General features: G+C 36.5%; 1 protein-coding gene across 6 annotated transcripts in view; it reads right to left on the reverse strand.

Moving 5' to 3' along the window:
- Positions 1-1,138: 1,138 nt before the first annotated feature.
- ANAPC10 (anaphase promoting complex subunit 10) overlaps positions 1,139-16,937 on the reverse strand; it is a 38,386-nt gene continuing 22,587 nt past the window's right edge. For 3 of the 6 annotated variants that reach the window (XM_068680852.1, XM_068680851.1, XM_068680853.1), the window contains exon 5: positions 1,139-1,531. In XM_068680852.1, the coding sequence (XP_068536953.1) occupies positions 1,301-1,531 (231 nt within the window). In that variant the 3' untranslated portion in view covers positions 1,139-1,300. Of the gene's footprint in view, positions 1,532-2,786; positions 2,889-12,369; positions 12,500-16,937 lie in introns of those variants that run through there. The other 3 variants (XR_011096141.1, XR_011096143.1, XR_011096142.1) reach the window with 3 other exon arrangements.

The following is a 16,937-nucleotide window of genomic DNA, read 5'->3' on the forward strand; positions in this document are numbered from 1 at the left end:
CAGCAAGACCAGAAATAGCTCTTTAAAGGTCCATTCCTACTGAGGCAGGACAGAAATAAGCAGAACAAGACTGGGCTGACAGCACTGTTCCTAGTCTACTTGCTTATGTTCTTCAGAGTGCACTATGAGTAACTTGACCTAGACTTCATCAGCCTAAAGATAACGGGCATGTCTTTAAAATACGTACCCTTAACTTGTACACATTTGATTGGTTATGCAACCCTTGAACTCCAACCTCAGCTATTCATGGGGATGCCTCATGCAGAACGTATTCACGTTCATTTCAACGACTGTTCTCTTGTGAACAGAAAATAAATGACTATATTATTGAGGTACACAATAAATAACGTACAGAAAGAGAAGAGGATGCTTCTGAGAGTTTCTTTAAATCAAAGTATTTCAAGTGTTCCTGAACAGGGTTATCCTGTGGTAAAAACAGGAAGTAGGGAACACATTGATGTAACAACACAAAACTAGCAAAGGTAACTGCAACCTTACCTTCTTAAAGGAGGGAAAATAGAAAGAAAAGAAAAAAAAAAACCACAGAAAACTGCATACCTAACAACCTTCTTTCTACTCAATTTATCAACAAAGCAACTGGATACATGGATACATCCAAAGGGGGGGGAAGTGTCGTAATTTGGTTTGGTGTTTTTGTTTGCAAGCCTAGATTCAAATAAGAAGTGCTACAACACAAGTATAATCTCTGCTTCAAATAAATAACAAAGCATGTGCAACAATTTCATAAGAGTACATAATAAAATCCACCAAACTGCCTGAGACTTGATGCAAGGCACTAGTTTAGCTTCTGCTGAACAGGAATTCTGCTGTTGCTCCATTCTTTACATAGAAAGGCAAAACATCAGTAAGATACTCTTTAAATGACTGAAAATACATTTAACAGAAAACTCCTAATAAAAACAGCAAACTCCTGTAAAAACAGTAGCGCTGTAAAACAAACTACTTCTATACAGGATCATCAGAAAAGAAATATGAGAAAAAAAACTATTAAATCAATCACTGATTGCAAGTCACAAACACACTTTTTAGTATGCCCAGTTCCTCCTCCCCATCCCAGGTGGTTCAAAAGAACCCAGAGGCTCAGAGAAAAAGCAATGAAGTGTTACACACTACAAAATACAATAACACAATATTTTCTTTATTTCAGGACTGTACAAAGTATAAATGTAAAGATATTACACCAAGATAAACCTTTAAAAAAAAGTATTTGAGTATTTAAACAACAATACTGCAATACTGCCATCAGAAAAATGCCTTTATTATCTCCAGTTATGAAGTTTTACCTTATGGAGCGATACATCATGAAATCAATTGTTGTACATCTAGGGAATTTACCAATAGAGCTCTCTTCCACTGGGGTATATACTTTGATTTGTCTCATGTGAGTGTCTCTTCCATTTTGGTGATTAGCTAGAACAGCAATCTGAATCATAAATGTGCGAATAGGCTTCTTATGGGTATCTGTTAAAGGAACATGAATCCAGCCGCTTGGTTCCACTAATTCAAGTTGCTGTCGAAAACAAGACAAAAAGCAAAGTATTCAGGAACAGTTAATATACTTAATGTAAATGATCACATGATATTTAATGATATTAAACCTAATACAGAAGAGTCTTGCTGGTCAGATTTTAGTTACTTTTTAAAATCAGTTTGAAGTAATAGAGTTGAAAACTCACAGCTAATTTACTGCTGGTGTAATTGAATACAAATTAATTTGACTACAGTTGTGTCTGCTTTTACCTCTCAGAATCTGCCCTTCATTTTGCACCTTAGGCTTAAAATAAAAAATGAATATAAAAATAGACTTGAATATAAATCAAGTCAAAACAGTCCTATTTGTATCTTGTTTCGAAAGGACACTACTCAAAAATGATAGAAAATGTGCATCTTTAAATTCTTTGAACCCTTATCTACACACCCTGAACTAAAGTATGCTAGAATGACTTAGATATGAAATTAAATCCACGTGAGCAGGTTTTCAGAATTCCTTCAGTTATTAGAGGAACTGAAAAGGAATAAGGGGAAGGTGACAGAGGAAAAAATACAGGATAACTCATGGACTTCATATCACCGTGTAGTTATACGTGTGTCAAGACAAATGCCTAACCAATTAATAACTGCTGCACAGCCATTTAATCACATTTTGAGACCCATTTTGACTTGGCTTTCACACAACAAGCCAAGTGTAAAATGATTTTTATTTTATTTCATTTTTTACTTCTGATCCTACAGAAACCAATGTCAAAGCAAACAAAGAAATGCATTTTGTTAACTCTAAACCACATTACTGACACATCAGCATACTGAAATCCAGCTAGATGTTATGCAGAAGTGTGGTGACAGCTTTTGTTTAAAGCTAGTTGCCCAACTTCAAAGCACAGCTCAAAACACATATAGAAGAGCACACAAGTCAGAAGCAGTCTTCGGGAGGCTGGGGGGGGGAAAACAGTTCTCCATAAGCAAATGAATTTCACAAAGCTAAGCAAATAGACTGCTCTTCTTAGCAGATGAGTTCTTCTGCAAAAGAAGTATGCTTTGAGCAGCTCAATATTTCCGTTTTTCTCCTGAACACGCTGCAAGACAAACATCCCATCAAATGCTTAAAAAGCCTTAAGATTTTAAAGACCCACACAAGATCGACTGATCCAGAGGCGTTACCAAGCACTGTAAGGGAATGACTCTAGAAATAAGGGAAGTCAAAAGTACACTTGATGACTGCTTTAAGGTTAAAGAGACAGGAAAAGAAAAAAAAACAACTCACACATCTCTACTTTAAGAAGAGATTCCACTGCTGCAGGCACTCCAACAAGTTGCTTTCAAATTATCAGATTTTTTTTTTTTCATAGGAAGCTTCAGGTAACAGTTAGCTTTAAAAGGAATAAAAATGACCTACTGTTGAAGCAGCTTTATATAGGGAAAATTCATTGTTGTGAGGTAGTAGTGAACTGTTTAGCACAAGCATGCTTTGTATCTCCACGGTAAACAGAAAGAATGAGAATCCCAGCAATATGCTAAGCAGATAATGCTAAGTTAAAGTGCCTCTGATTTGGAATAGAATTAAGAGATTATAGCTAACTGAATTTGCATTTTAATATTATTTTCAAAGTTTACAAATTTTGACTGATGATTCAAAGTGAAAATTTAAGTTCCAGAGCTAAAAAAAATGTGTTTTGTTTTTGGTTTTTTTTATGCTTGGATCAGTATGAAATCGATTAGTTAATGCACTTTCTTTAGGTTGATGCTATTGGTTTCAGGCATATCTAAAATAATCCAGGTGTATTTATTTTATTGGCAAAGAAATCACAAAAAGTAAAATGACTCCAGCTCCAGAATCAAAAGAGGTACCAAAGGATTGGCAAAATTGGACTACGTTTTCAAAAGGAAGTTAGATGCTTATGACTTTTACACACAAAATCACAACCAAAGAAAACTAAGGTCATAAAGATGAGTACTTCAATGTTGAGAGTTGCAAATGCAAAACTGAGTTTTCCCCATGTCATAGGACATAATTTTAAATTAAATATTTATCAATACTTTGTTTCATCCCTTATCAATGGAAGCTAGTCACATGCTTTATCTGTAGCATGTTATTTTTCAATCCTGTTATTTATGCAATGAATTTCTTCCCTAGCCTTTCAAGGGTGGTTGGACTAGTAGCCTCTACATCTGTAAAGCAGTCAACTGAGACATTAAATTACTTAGATTATAATATCCCTTAGTTTCAGATGTCAGATTTGGCACACTTTGGAGCTGATTTTTCCTGACCTTAGTAACATACAGTACTTTACATGAAGTTTAGCTCCCACAGAGTCCACTTGCAGATCTAAGTGTTCACATTTCTACAAGTTAATAACATTCTCAAATCAGCCACTGGAACACACGATATACGAGTAGCCACCTAGGAACACGGTTATTTGAGTGTACTGTGTAAAAGAGACCATGACTAAGCACAGATTGCACACAATTCTGTGAGCAGTACTCCAAAGAAGTCTTTGTGGCTGAGAATTATTTTATTCCATAACTCTCCTCTGCTTCACTTACTCCACACGTTCCAACTTGTGTAACAGTTGAATACACAAGCCTTTATTGCTGAAATCCTGGATTCATACTCAAAATAGACCCCACTCTAATCCAGTAATTGTCTCTTGGAAGAGGGATATATGAGACTCTTGAATGAGATTGTAGGGCACACTACAATAGAGCAAGTGGTCTGGACTTAGATGTAGACATTTGGGAAAAAAAGTGAGCTTTTGATTTCATAATCTAACATTCCCGTACTATAACTTTTTTGTTGTTTCTCATTTACTTGTTTGTAATTGATGCCTCCATAGCTCAGCAACTAGTACTCATAGTTCATTCAACTATTGAAGTTTAACTACAATAACTATTATCTGAACATCCATCAGAAAATGAAGTAATATTTTGCCAGTGATGCACACATTTTTTGTAACCAGAAGAATGCTACAAACGAGACATGCAAGCACTCCTAAACTCTGTTCTCCTCCATATCTGTCATACTCTTTCAGACAAGTGAGATGATTTTTTTTTTTCCCCAGAGGGCCCAGGTCCATGGTTTTAAAGAGGGAATAGGACATGGGAATAGGCGGTAGTAGTACAAGACAAAATGCTGCCCACTCTTAGTTCAATGTCAGCACCCAGATCCAGCCACTACAATTTGTAGCAGAAATGGGATGAAATACACAGCTCAGTTCTGCCTGGAGCATTCCCAGTGTGAACAGAATCTAAAGGAAACTTACTGTGAAGTTTTAAGAAATTCCTATTAAGCCCATGCAAATGGCAATCTTTCAAAGCCTTGTAAACTGGTCTGGAAATTTGGGTGGATTTTTACAGGGAGGCAAAAGGCACATCCTCGACACAAAGGCTGAACTCTTGCCAAATTTCAAATCCTTGCTTCAGAGCTTGGGGGCACTGGAGCATCAAAGAAGGACACCAGAATATTCTCACACAAGCAAAATAACATACTTTTCACTAGCCTTATTCTTGGAACAGAACTCCTTTGGCTGTAACTTTCAAAAAAATTCAACCCAAAGCAGACATCTGGCATGGAAAAATCACAGTCTGAACTGAACTTTGGCAAAGTTTTAAAGTAACTAAGAGTTAAGTCTTAAAATAGGAAGGGTCACACAACCTTAAGTACAGGTCGCCATTAGCAATTCTACCTACAGTAAATACTATGCTTTAAAGCCATTTCAGCTGACTTTGCTGCAAACCCTACTCTTTAAAAACACTAAACACTGTGTATAGATGTTCCATGCTAACTCTAAAGAAAATGTGACATTTCCTCAAAATGGATTTAATTTTTTTCCTGTATTTTTTCCTCCTATGTAGAGGTCATTTATTAAGAATCAGTCACCATTAACTGGTCCTCCAGGAAAGTTTTAAATATCAATTATGTTACTAATTACCTAAAGAAAGAAACTTCCAGTTTTTAATTTCGCTTGTTTTATCAAAAAAAGATCATATAATTAAACAAAGTAAAGAATCAATGAGAGTTAAATATTAGTAGCTCTGGACAAGCTAATCCTATATACGATGTGCTAAAAGTTTGCTGTTTTAAATTAATTTCTAATGTGATAAATTTTGTGACCACTGGTAAACAAGCAGAGTGTGAAAGGCAAAATAGAGGAATAAACAAAGGGATAAAAATTGAAATGGAAAGTCACTCACCTTTCCTTTGCTGCTGTTATACACTCTTATCTATCTCTTCTCCTGCTTTCTCTCCATTCCTTTCTTATTTTCCTGTCCTTTGTGTGCTATGGCTTTACGTATGGATTACTCAAGTAAGAGTTTATATGTTATTTTGAAAGCCAAAGTAGAAATAATGTTGTCAATATAAATCCCCACCACCAAATTAATAACCCTGTTTCTTCACTTTCTCGTATACTCCAGAGGTTCTAGAAAACTCCATGCGCATTTGGCAAAGATACTACTGCCACTAATGGATGCTCTACCATAGAAGATACAAACTCCACACACACAAAACATCAAGGCCAAAGCAAATTAAACTTTAGAGAGATGATAGAATGAAAGACCAAAACTTTAATAAGAAAGTTGTTCTATGCTGTTTTTTCAGGCCTTATAGGATAAGAAGTCAAAATCATTCAACTACCACACTTCTTCCTTCAAATTTAATAAGGAAGTTACAAGATCTTTCCAGCAGTATAGCATTAAAACTATTTATATTTACCACTTCAAAGAGAGAGAAGCCACAGTCAAGAACAGTGGTAATAAGCTAAGGGCAGCAGATAGAAAGAAATCATCCTGAACCAAGACAAAGCAACATAGGTAGACAGGAAAAGGTCTTACCAAAAAAAAAAAAAAAGTAAAAATAAAATAAAAAGACAGCAATCCTACACTCTCCCCCTTCCCCCAACATCTCTCCCAAGAAATCCCCACCAGAATTAGTGAAACATGGTTTTCTGCACATTTGTCCCAGCCATCTACCCTGGACCTACTCTTTGGGTAGAAGGGCAAACAAACCCAGCTATGGCTTGTTCACAACTCTGCATGCTGCCTGCCTGGTCAGCCACCTACTACCACTGCTGAGGATGGTTGTGAAGCTAAGGCACATTCTCCTCAGCAGTTGAACTCCTCTAGCCAGTCATAAGCTCACAAAAACAAGCTGAATTCATTGCTGAATCCCACAATTCAGTTGTTAATTTCAACTGCAGTTGGCCAATAACAGCACAATAGCAGGGACGGATACAATGACCGTAGACTACATTTTCTTTATCTGTCCACAAAGAACAGCTCAAGCTAGACAACTCAACTAGACCAGGAAACTTCTGGTGTTGAGATTAGAGAAATTTGCTTGACAGCAAGTGAATCATGAGCAAGTCATGCTATTTCCAAACATCAGGAAAACAACTAGCACAGAACACCTAAAGGTAACCAATACACAATGCAATGTAATCTTGGCAGCTACTATTGAGTGAAGAATTACATCATCATGCTACCACCTTTACCTCACACAGCATATTTCAAAAACACAAAAAGTTTTACTGTTTCTTTAGGCAATTATTTCAGACTAGTAAGAATTGGTTAGTCTTTCCTGATACACAAAGCCACTAATTCCATGTGGTCATTAAAGTGGGACAGGGCCTGGATAAACTTGCCTTCTTAGACATGGATGTTTTGAGTACAGTAACTCCTTTATGACCTCTCTGCAGCTACCTGCCTAAAAGAGTATATACAAATAAAAGGTGGTTAAGACCTTCTTACATCATTCCCTGATCTTTCCCATGCTGTAGGTTTTTTTGAGACCAGTCTGCTGTCATATTCAAATTAATTCATCTCCTACAGGGTATGCACTTTAGATGGCTAGAGCCCCAGAACGTACATAAATACTCTGCAACAAGTCTGCCCATTAATTATTTTCACACCTGAGCACCACAGTTGTTTCTAAGAAAGTGATTTATCCAAATCAATTTTTCTATTGTACTTAATCCTTCTTAAATTGAACGTTGACCTCGTTTCTGTATTCAGTGATATTCTGTTTAAATCCTGTGGTCTCTTGAAAGTGGTATGTAACTCAAACTGCTACTTTCTACTAAGCTTATAATACCCAAGTTGTTTGTTATATTTACAGTAGCTAACACCCATTCAAACAATGCAGGATTTTTGCTGCCCTACAAAGATATAGCAAGGATAAAACCATCACAAGTAGTTTCATATTCAGGGTCATTACAAACATAGCCCAGAGCATATGCTAGACAGGGCTCCCAGATTTCAGAAGGATGACCTCCTCGGTGCATATACAGGAAGAAGTTTCCGTTTTCTACTCTGCTGGAAGAAGTATTTATCCTGACAGAGCAGAGAATTAATACTGCCATCACAGCTTTAGCAAGGCAGAGTATAATTCTCAAGATGTTTGTACTTGATCACGTTTCCAATTGATTGTCTGTACTACTACATACAAATGGCAACATGTATTTCCTGTGACTGCCTATAAAACAGGCTCTGAAAACAAGCAACACTTGATTTTGGTCTTTCTACTTTTCTTGTAAGACTGTCAAAGCCACCTCTTTTTATTTGAGTGACTTGCCACCTTTGAAATTAAAAGAAATAGCTAAACTCTTCATAAATCCAAGTTTTTAAGCATCTACATGCTTAATTAGTTCTTACCATAGTTATATTTTTAAAAAGATCTTCTCAAAGCAGGTGTTCTCAATAATGTATTATTCCAAGCAGAGGAAGATTTAAATAAAATAAATGCTCTTTTCATACATGCAGCATTTATCAATACAAAGACTTTCTCCAAGTTGTGTAATAAAATACATGAAAGCCTTTTCCCTGCTTAGCTTACTTATTTTTCTCCCAACTATCCAAATATGTTTCTACAATAACTAGCAAGAAAGAAGGCTAGTCCAGTTAACAAAAATTTTCTTTCCACAACTGTCATGCCCTACCATACAGCTATCAGAATTCACAATCAGTAGACCTACGCATAATTCCAGTATTCTAACTGTCAACACTGGAAGTAGCAGAGCTTGGGCTTCAGCCATCACTTCACTTAGGAAGGAAGAGAACCAGTTAATAGCAGTGATGCACCAGTTCCAACAGAAAAATGAAGCAGATCCAAAAGAAACTTCGCAAGTTCCAAGTGAGTCAAAGGAGGGACACCACATTAGCAACTTAACAAGAATCACAGAAACATGCTCAAAGAACTCACTGTGAAAAGCACACTTCTTTGCTCTAACGAAGCAACGACCACCTAAGGAGGTAGCTCTGTGGTCTTAATCAGTCACCTCCTTAAACGGTCAAGAAATCTAACTTCAGTCCATTAGGTAGGAGAAGTTTTCCATTCTTCCCAACAGTAGTTCCTGAAGAGTCTAGAGGAGCACACCCCATCCCTCAAGAAGATTCAACTGTAATTTAGGCAGACAGGAGACTAACTGTAGAATAAGCCATATTAGACAGCACAACATGCAAATATTTAAGACTCATATCATATATAATCTTTTTGTTCAAACAAGCTGAAAGAACAAATTTTTAGGAAGACTTGGGAGGCTGAAAAACAAAGCTCAAAGATCCTTGCAAAAAAAATTAGAGAATTTCTTTCTTTAGACTATTCTACTCCAGATTAAAACAGTCAAAGTTAACCAATGCCCAGGTAGTAAAGAATTGTACCTGATTGAAATAGAAATAGCAATAAACAAACATGTTACAAACTATGTGACTAAGCCTAGTAGTACTACACAAGTCCACTAGACCAGAGACCCTGAAAAATTTACTGGAAGGACACTCAATCAGCTCAGTAAAATAACAGGAAAACACTATGAAACATGCCAAAATACGAGGCCACATTTTCAGAAGTACATTAAATTTGATGTCATTTTGTACAGATCAGTTTTCAACACATCTTGTTGAGTTTCTCTCAAACTCATTTGTACCCGTATAAATAATGAAATGCACCAAGTGTTCCAATTCAGTTTATGCAATTAAACAGCCAGTGCATAAGTGTCCAGTCACTCTTCCTTTCAATCATTTCTAAACTGTTGAATGAAGTGGTAAGTCTTGTGAAAATTAAATAGTCTTTAGAAAACACTGTAAAGTGGCACTTCTGCTTTAATGAGTCAAGCAAAAGCAGCTCACTACCTTCTTGAGGATCTTTTACAGTGATCTAGTAAAAGACATACGAACACCTATACAAGTTGTAAAAGAGCAACAGACAGGTACAAAAGGATTCAAGCCCTATACAGCTATTTTTTAAACAATACTTAGGAAATGGGATAAAAACGTTAAGTTTCATCTAGTGTGATGTCTGAAACTAAAAATGTAACGCAGGTGTCACTGAAAATTTTAAGTAGGTTTTTACACACGAGAAATCCAACTAGATGGATGGATAATCTGCAGAGATCAGGTGGTGTTGCATTTTTTGCATTTCTTCAGGAACGACAAACATTTTTGAAACTTGATCCCAAATTTATTGAGACCATGCCCCCCACTCCAATACCTCATTGCCGTTACTACTAACCTGAGCATTAGTACACGTCTGCCATGGCTATCCAACAGGAAACTGTGATATGGAATTGCCTATGGGTATTCCCTTTTTGCATTATCTCAAGGACACAAAAATATATTTGAAGAAATAGAAATCCTCAGAACCAGTATCTTGTCAGTGTCATGTACAAGTCCTATACTGCCTTCACCACCAAAAAAAATGTCTTGGTGCATTCTCATTTCCTTACAGTTTAACACCTAAATTCCTAGCATTTCCAAGAACAAAGGTGGCTTAACCATAGTAGCCCAACTACAACACCTCCAAGAATCACAGTTACTGGAAGAAAATAGGAACTCTACAAAAACACATCTATAGGTTCCCAGCATGGGTAACCAGCATGCTGTATCCCATTTATGTGGACAAGAATTAGCAGCTATGATGCTCAAACAGATACTTGTATTGCCTCTCTGGATATCATATTCAGATTACAGAAGCACAACACATGCTGGACAGTGTCAGTGAGTTATATCACATTGCCCCCTTGTAGATCACAAACTGGAACAGTTCTGAGTTAAGCAGATAATGTGAACTTAAAATTATGATGCAATGTAAATTTTCATTTGGCAGAAGTGATTCGCTAGCCAACTTGTGAAATTGTTTCACTGACAAGCGCATTTTGATATTCTTCGCAATGGAGTGCCCTGATGTTTCAAATTTCCCCACGTAGGATGGGTGAGTTTAGTGAACAGTTCAAGTAATTTGATTCTACCTATTAAAAAAAAAATGTGATTTCTTTCCAGATGTACTTCATTGATTCAGAGAATTTCAATACTACAACATGAAGAACAGCATGTTGAATCTTAGTCCATGAAACGTTAAAGAGGAAAAAGTTATGTTTTTATGGTCATTGTCTTTGCAGAAAGATGTTTCAAGTCTTCTGGCACTAGATGAGGAGCATGTAAGAGATGCTCCAGGACATACGCACCAGACAGTCCAGTAAGACATGCTCCTGGACTGCCTGTTAAGTATGTCCATAAGTCTACTGTCAAATAGGAGAAATTGCACATGCCTTGGCATCTCCAACACTTATGACATGGAATCACAATAAAAGCAGCTGTTTTTTAAGTATCAAGTGATAATCATAAGTGCTGATGTCTGCAAGACTTAAGACCGTGCTGAACTGCCCACATGAAAAACTCCTGACAGATGGGGCCACATCGGGGCAGTCCCACAGGTGACCCTGGACTGTGCTGACAGGCATTTGGAGGAGCCCCTGTCCGTGGTACTTCCCCAGTCCCTGCCCCAGCCCTCAGACTCCCAGTACTGCACCTGCTTACTGCACTTGCCAGCAACAATGGCACATTCAAGGTGCATGCAGTCTGAGAAATGAATACTTTGCCAAATGCATAGATACAATGGATTTGTCAGCCCAAGCTATCTTACTCAATCGTCATTTCAATAAATGATTTTCTGCCTAACTGTGGGTGGCAGAAAAAGAGCAAGCAAAAGCAAACAAAAAGCAAACAAAACCAGGCAATCTCTGAGTACTTCATCCTCTATAATTTATCTGAAAACAATTCTTGACTCTAGAAAATATGTCTGCAGTGACCATTAGGAATTTGTCATATTTATTTCTATGAAAGTCTCTCTGGAAAGAACACTTTTCAAATTTGTTGTGTCATATACACAAGTTTTTAGTCTTATTTTTTATGATCTATGAAGGATGGTGGTTAGGCAGCTCCCTATTCATTAAAAAAAGAGATGGGATGTGTCTCAAGATTTATATACAGTTTCAAAGAAGAGCAAAAATGTTAAATAGGTTTGGACAGTTTGCTCTCACGTTCAGCATCTTCAAATTCTTATTTTTCATTGACCAAGGTTACTTGAACTTTTCCATCATACAGCTTATATGTGATACATCCATAAATTAGTTTTCATTAGAAAAACTGCCTCATTTCACATGGTTTATGTGGTAATCATCCTGTCTGTTGGAACCTAAGAAAATATTAAAGCCTTCTCCATGTCCCTTTGGAAATCAAAATTATCAAATCACGAAAAACAGTGACAACACAGCCTAGCTTAGAGATTTCTATGTAAAGCTTAAAATTCCAGAGCAAGCCATCTAAGCATAGTATGGTTTCAGCTCAAACAGATCTCCCTCTTTCACCTTTTGCTCTAGTCAGAACCCTGTCTCTAACTGAAATCAATCCCAACAACTCATTTGAGATCTCTTGTTTAACAAAAAATGTTCTTCAAAATTCATTTATGGATCAATCAAGGGTGTAGAAAGGAGAGAACAAGCATATCCTGAGCTCATTAGCATTCTCCTGCTGGGACCTACTTCTCATTTACCAGCTGTGTCACAGTAGACAGGAATGCCATACCTTTGCAGGTGCACTACTATTAAACTTTGAGAAGACTCTTGATACCAGAGGAGATCCTTCAGACCTACAGTGACTTGGCTCCAATGTGAATCTGTTACTTCCCTTGAGCTTGGCAGAAAATATGTTGACGCTGAAAAAAAAGCAACAAAAAATTCTTGAGCTTGTGCTCTAGAGTGCTAGGCTGACAGTGTAAAAAATAGGTAATGCAGCCCAAAACAAATTTTCTGCTTCAGTTTGCCTACTTCTGGTACCTAAGTTGTTTAAAGTCTAAGCTGCAGACATACTGGAACGGACTGCATCTGAACAGTCTGGTTGTAAAAAATGAATGATTGGAAAAGCTATGGTTTCTGCAAGTCTTTAAACTTTCCAGAATTCCGAGACAGAGAACAGGGAAATTTTATTTTATTTTTAAACAGGGTACTATCCAACTAAAATTATCAGTAGCTCAGAGTATGAAAGATGCGGATGGGAGGTAGGAAACCATATACATAAAAAAAAGCAAAAAAAAGTAGAAAATATTGCTGCTCGGCACTTCTAGAAAGAGGTGCAAATCAAACATTTTGTACCTTTTTGGAAGCACTTCAGCCCTAAAACATTATTTCACTGCAACATTTTTTCATTTTACAGACAAGTAACTAAAGAGGAGCTAAAACTAACAAGGTAACAGGTAAGTATCCTAGTAAGCAGGTGCCCAGCACGCTAGGACCAGATGATATGATAATTGTATTTTTAGCATGCTGTGTGATGATAGAGAACTCAGAGATTCTCTGACAGTTGTTTAAAGGATCAATCACTGCAAAAACTGAGAAAACTATTACATAAACATGGCAAATGTGATTCCTAGAGGAGTTTCTTTGAAAACCCTTCTAGTTTCCTTTGAAAACTTTTATCCAATCAGAATACAGAAAGGAAAAAGAGACCACTTTCCACACGCAACTTTTCCTTCCAGTTCCCCCTGAAAAACAAGAACAAAAAACCCTGTACATTTTGCCAAACTCATTCTGATAAACTACACTTTCTGCATTCGAACTTTGAAGTCATAGCCCTATTTGTGACAAAACTACCAAAAAACATCTTAAGTATATGGCTAAGGTTTCCAGAATAAAGAAAATAGATAAAGTTATCAGTTAGCTAAGAGGATACATCACTATTCCTTTAAATAAAATTCTTTGTCATGAATTTAAGGTTCCCCACCACCACCACCCCAAAAAACACACACACAAATTATGACTTCTCCAATTACTGTACTATGATCTAAAAGCTTTAGTCACTCTCCAGCAGCAATCATCCAAAATAGGGACATCATCTCCTACTATTTGAGGATGACAGGCTGCTCTCAGGGAAGATGATAGCACTTCAACCATCTTCTGAAAGGAGGTAGTGGAAAACAGGAAATATAGTATAGCAGAAAATGAAAAAGCAGACAAGTATATAAGGAGGACAGAAAACACTGAACAGAAGCAGTGAAATATATTACAGCAAAGAACCAGACAGCAAATATACTAAAAAAAATCTGAAATTCAGGTGAATTTACACTACAAATGAGACTGCTGACTGGTGAATAGAACAAAAAGGTGATTAATATCAGCAGCTGCCTTTCATGAGGGGTAACAGAACACCACAGAACCCTCTAAGAATAAAATATGCGGAGTTTCCTGTAAGCATCATACAAAAACAAGCATTTTAAAAGAAACTTCTACAATAGTTACACATTAAGAGATAGCCATATACAAGATTACCTTAAAAGGCAGACAAAATTAAGGTTTTTATGAGAAACCAGGGGACAGAATAGGGTAAAGGAAGAGGTCCTATCAATTTTTCCAAACCAGAACTGCTGGGTAGTCTGAAACTTTAGTTCTACCAAATAACACAAGGAGAAAACAATATAAATGGACTTCAAGAATGCACTGCACAAATCCATTACAAATGGAAGGTAAGATGACTGAAAATCTATTGGGAAATAACTACTCTTGCAAAGGTGCAGAGGTTTGAAAAGCTGTACATCCCATGTCTGCAGTTTCCATTTCCATATATAAAGGAATCATATTTTGTTTGTGTGAAAGTGCAAAAAAAATCAGCTCATACTTTACCTTCAAAATTGTTTAGCCATACCCAGGAAATATGTCTAGACATAGCCACAGTTAAATTATACAAAGAAAGTATTTGAAAAAAAATCAAATTATGAAATGATAATAAAGCTCTAAGTGTCTGAACACTAGTCACACTGAATTAATCCTATATCAAATCATTCTGAATAACTTAGAAGAGATACCCTACTGACTACACTTTATGCCTTGCATCCCACAGAATGCTGAAGCACTTTTGAAAATGACTATGGGGAAACAATATTTTTTAAGTCAGTGGTTGTAGTAGCAGACAGCTGCTAGCTCTCAAAAACCCTCTATAGGTACAGAAGAGAGAAGGTCCATCTAACACAAAAGAAAACCATTCCCCTCACTGTAAAGGGCTCTTTTTACACATTGAAGAGAACTATATTTCTAATGCAGTAAGTTATACCTGAGTGCTAGCAAGTAAGAAAAAAATCTCACTAGTAAAGAATATGCTGCTTTGAAAAAAAAAATGGGGTTATACAAAAGCATTTATCCTGGGTCTACAAGAATATATATATTTTTTTCTGAGCAGTATTTGTTTCCAATGAAGTAAAAAATGAAAAAAAGGGTTGCCTCTCCTAAAAGAGAAAAGACCCTAAACCTATGCAGGTAATTGCCAAATACTATGCAAGTACAGTATACAAGCAAGTAAACTTTTCTTGTATCTGGATGAAGACTCCAAAACTGATAGAGATACTCAGTGATAGTGAGTGGGGCAAAACCCAATAAACTGAAACATTACCTAAACTCATTATAGCATGCCAGACTTCAATAAGCAAATGCAGAACATTTCACAGGATCCAGAGTAGATGTAACATTAAACTCAAGGAATATTTGCTCATTGGAAACAAATGCAAGAGACTGTTGTGAAAACTATTTGTGTAAATTTAAAAAGGCAACACTATGTCTCATCTGAGAAGGATCCCAAATTCATAAACACGTCTAACTGGAGATATATTTTCATATGAATGAACTTTAAAGGAGAAGAAATAGTGCATCTGTCACAGAAGTTCAGCTGGGTAGTTTTATATGAGCCAGAATACACTTCCATAAATTTGCAAAGTTGGAATCAGGACTGTTGCCCAATGGAAGCATTTAATTTTAAGTCTACATAAAATTTCTTTTTCTTTAGTGTACCAGAACAAATACAGTAGAGTTTTTAACCTTCTGCTCGGGCTTTCTTACAAATCCATATGAAAGGGTGTCCAGTAAAATGCAAGGCTGCGTTTCATTGTTTAACATGGAAGTCAAACTTCAGACTCTGCTTCACTCAATATAGATTAACTCCATTCCTTGACTTCTTTCTTGGAGTTGACGAGTCCTCAAGTAGCTATTCACTCCGAAAAGGCAGAGCTCAAGAAGATATTCAAATGGACATATTAGGTTGGGTTAATGTTATCTTACTGCAACAGCATGTCTACTAACAGGAGTCTTGCATAGTCTTACATTCAACAGATATTAAGAATGCAAGCTCTTTACGATCAAATGTATGAAAATGGAAATAGAATAACATCATGTGTGCTCCTGAAGAACGAGGGGGCATATGGAAACAACAAAACCCAGAAGTGACATAATTGAAAACTTGCTTACCAATAGGCCTAGTAAGTCCTAAAACCAGAGCTACTGTTGGACATCATCTTACTGCTTACAGATGTAAGGTCAGTAACAAGCTGATGGAATCGGATTGCAAGTTGTGTGTCTTACAGCCTGTCTTAAAGAACTGTCCGTACATATGGTCCTCTGCTTAATTTAATGCTATGCAAGTAATTCTTTCTCCTCACGACAGACAATACAAACAAGAAGAAAGTCTAATAACTCCACAACAGAAGTTCTTAAACCAGCAATGCTAGGTTTACCCAAAGACTATTTTGGAAAACCTCTCCAATAGACACAGTGACTTTTACAACACAGATGGAAGCCTACTTCAGTAGTTTTAAGTCATTACCCCAATAAGGAACTGCAACTGTTTTCCAAGCAAGACAAAAAAAACAATAACTTTGTTTTAACCTCACTAGTTAGTCTCAGTAACATCTGATAGGTTATTTTTTGCTAAGAAGTAAAAATAAAAAACAGCATAAGAACAAGGATTTTCTGCATTTGCTACTAAAAATGACCAAAAAATCCTTCATACACACAGTTGAATTTGACCACAAACAGATAAAGGGGGAAAGAAGAAATTTAAAAAGATAAAAGCATAAAAAGAATTAGGGGCTAAAATCTCATAGTTCACTCAAGACTGAGAACAGTGTTCATAAAGAGCCTCAAAAACTGTATTTGTTAACATTCCTTAAAGATGAGACAGAAAACATTCCAGAATTCATTCCGAAATAAAATAGGAATATGAGATAAACCTAGTTTAGGAACTGGATTAAGAAGTCTAGAGAACACAGTCCCTCAAGCCAGACACACATGCTCACATTATCACTCTCATGCCACACTCTTTTGTGTGTTTCTACA

This window comes from Anas acuta, chromosome 4 (genome assembly GCF_963932015.1).
Source record: "Anas acuta chromosome 4, bAnaAcu1.1, whole genome shotgun sequence".
NCBI classification, from domain to species: Eukaryota; Metazoa; Chordata; class Aves; order Anseriformes; family Anatidae; genus Anas; species Anas acuta.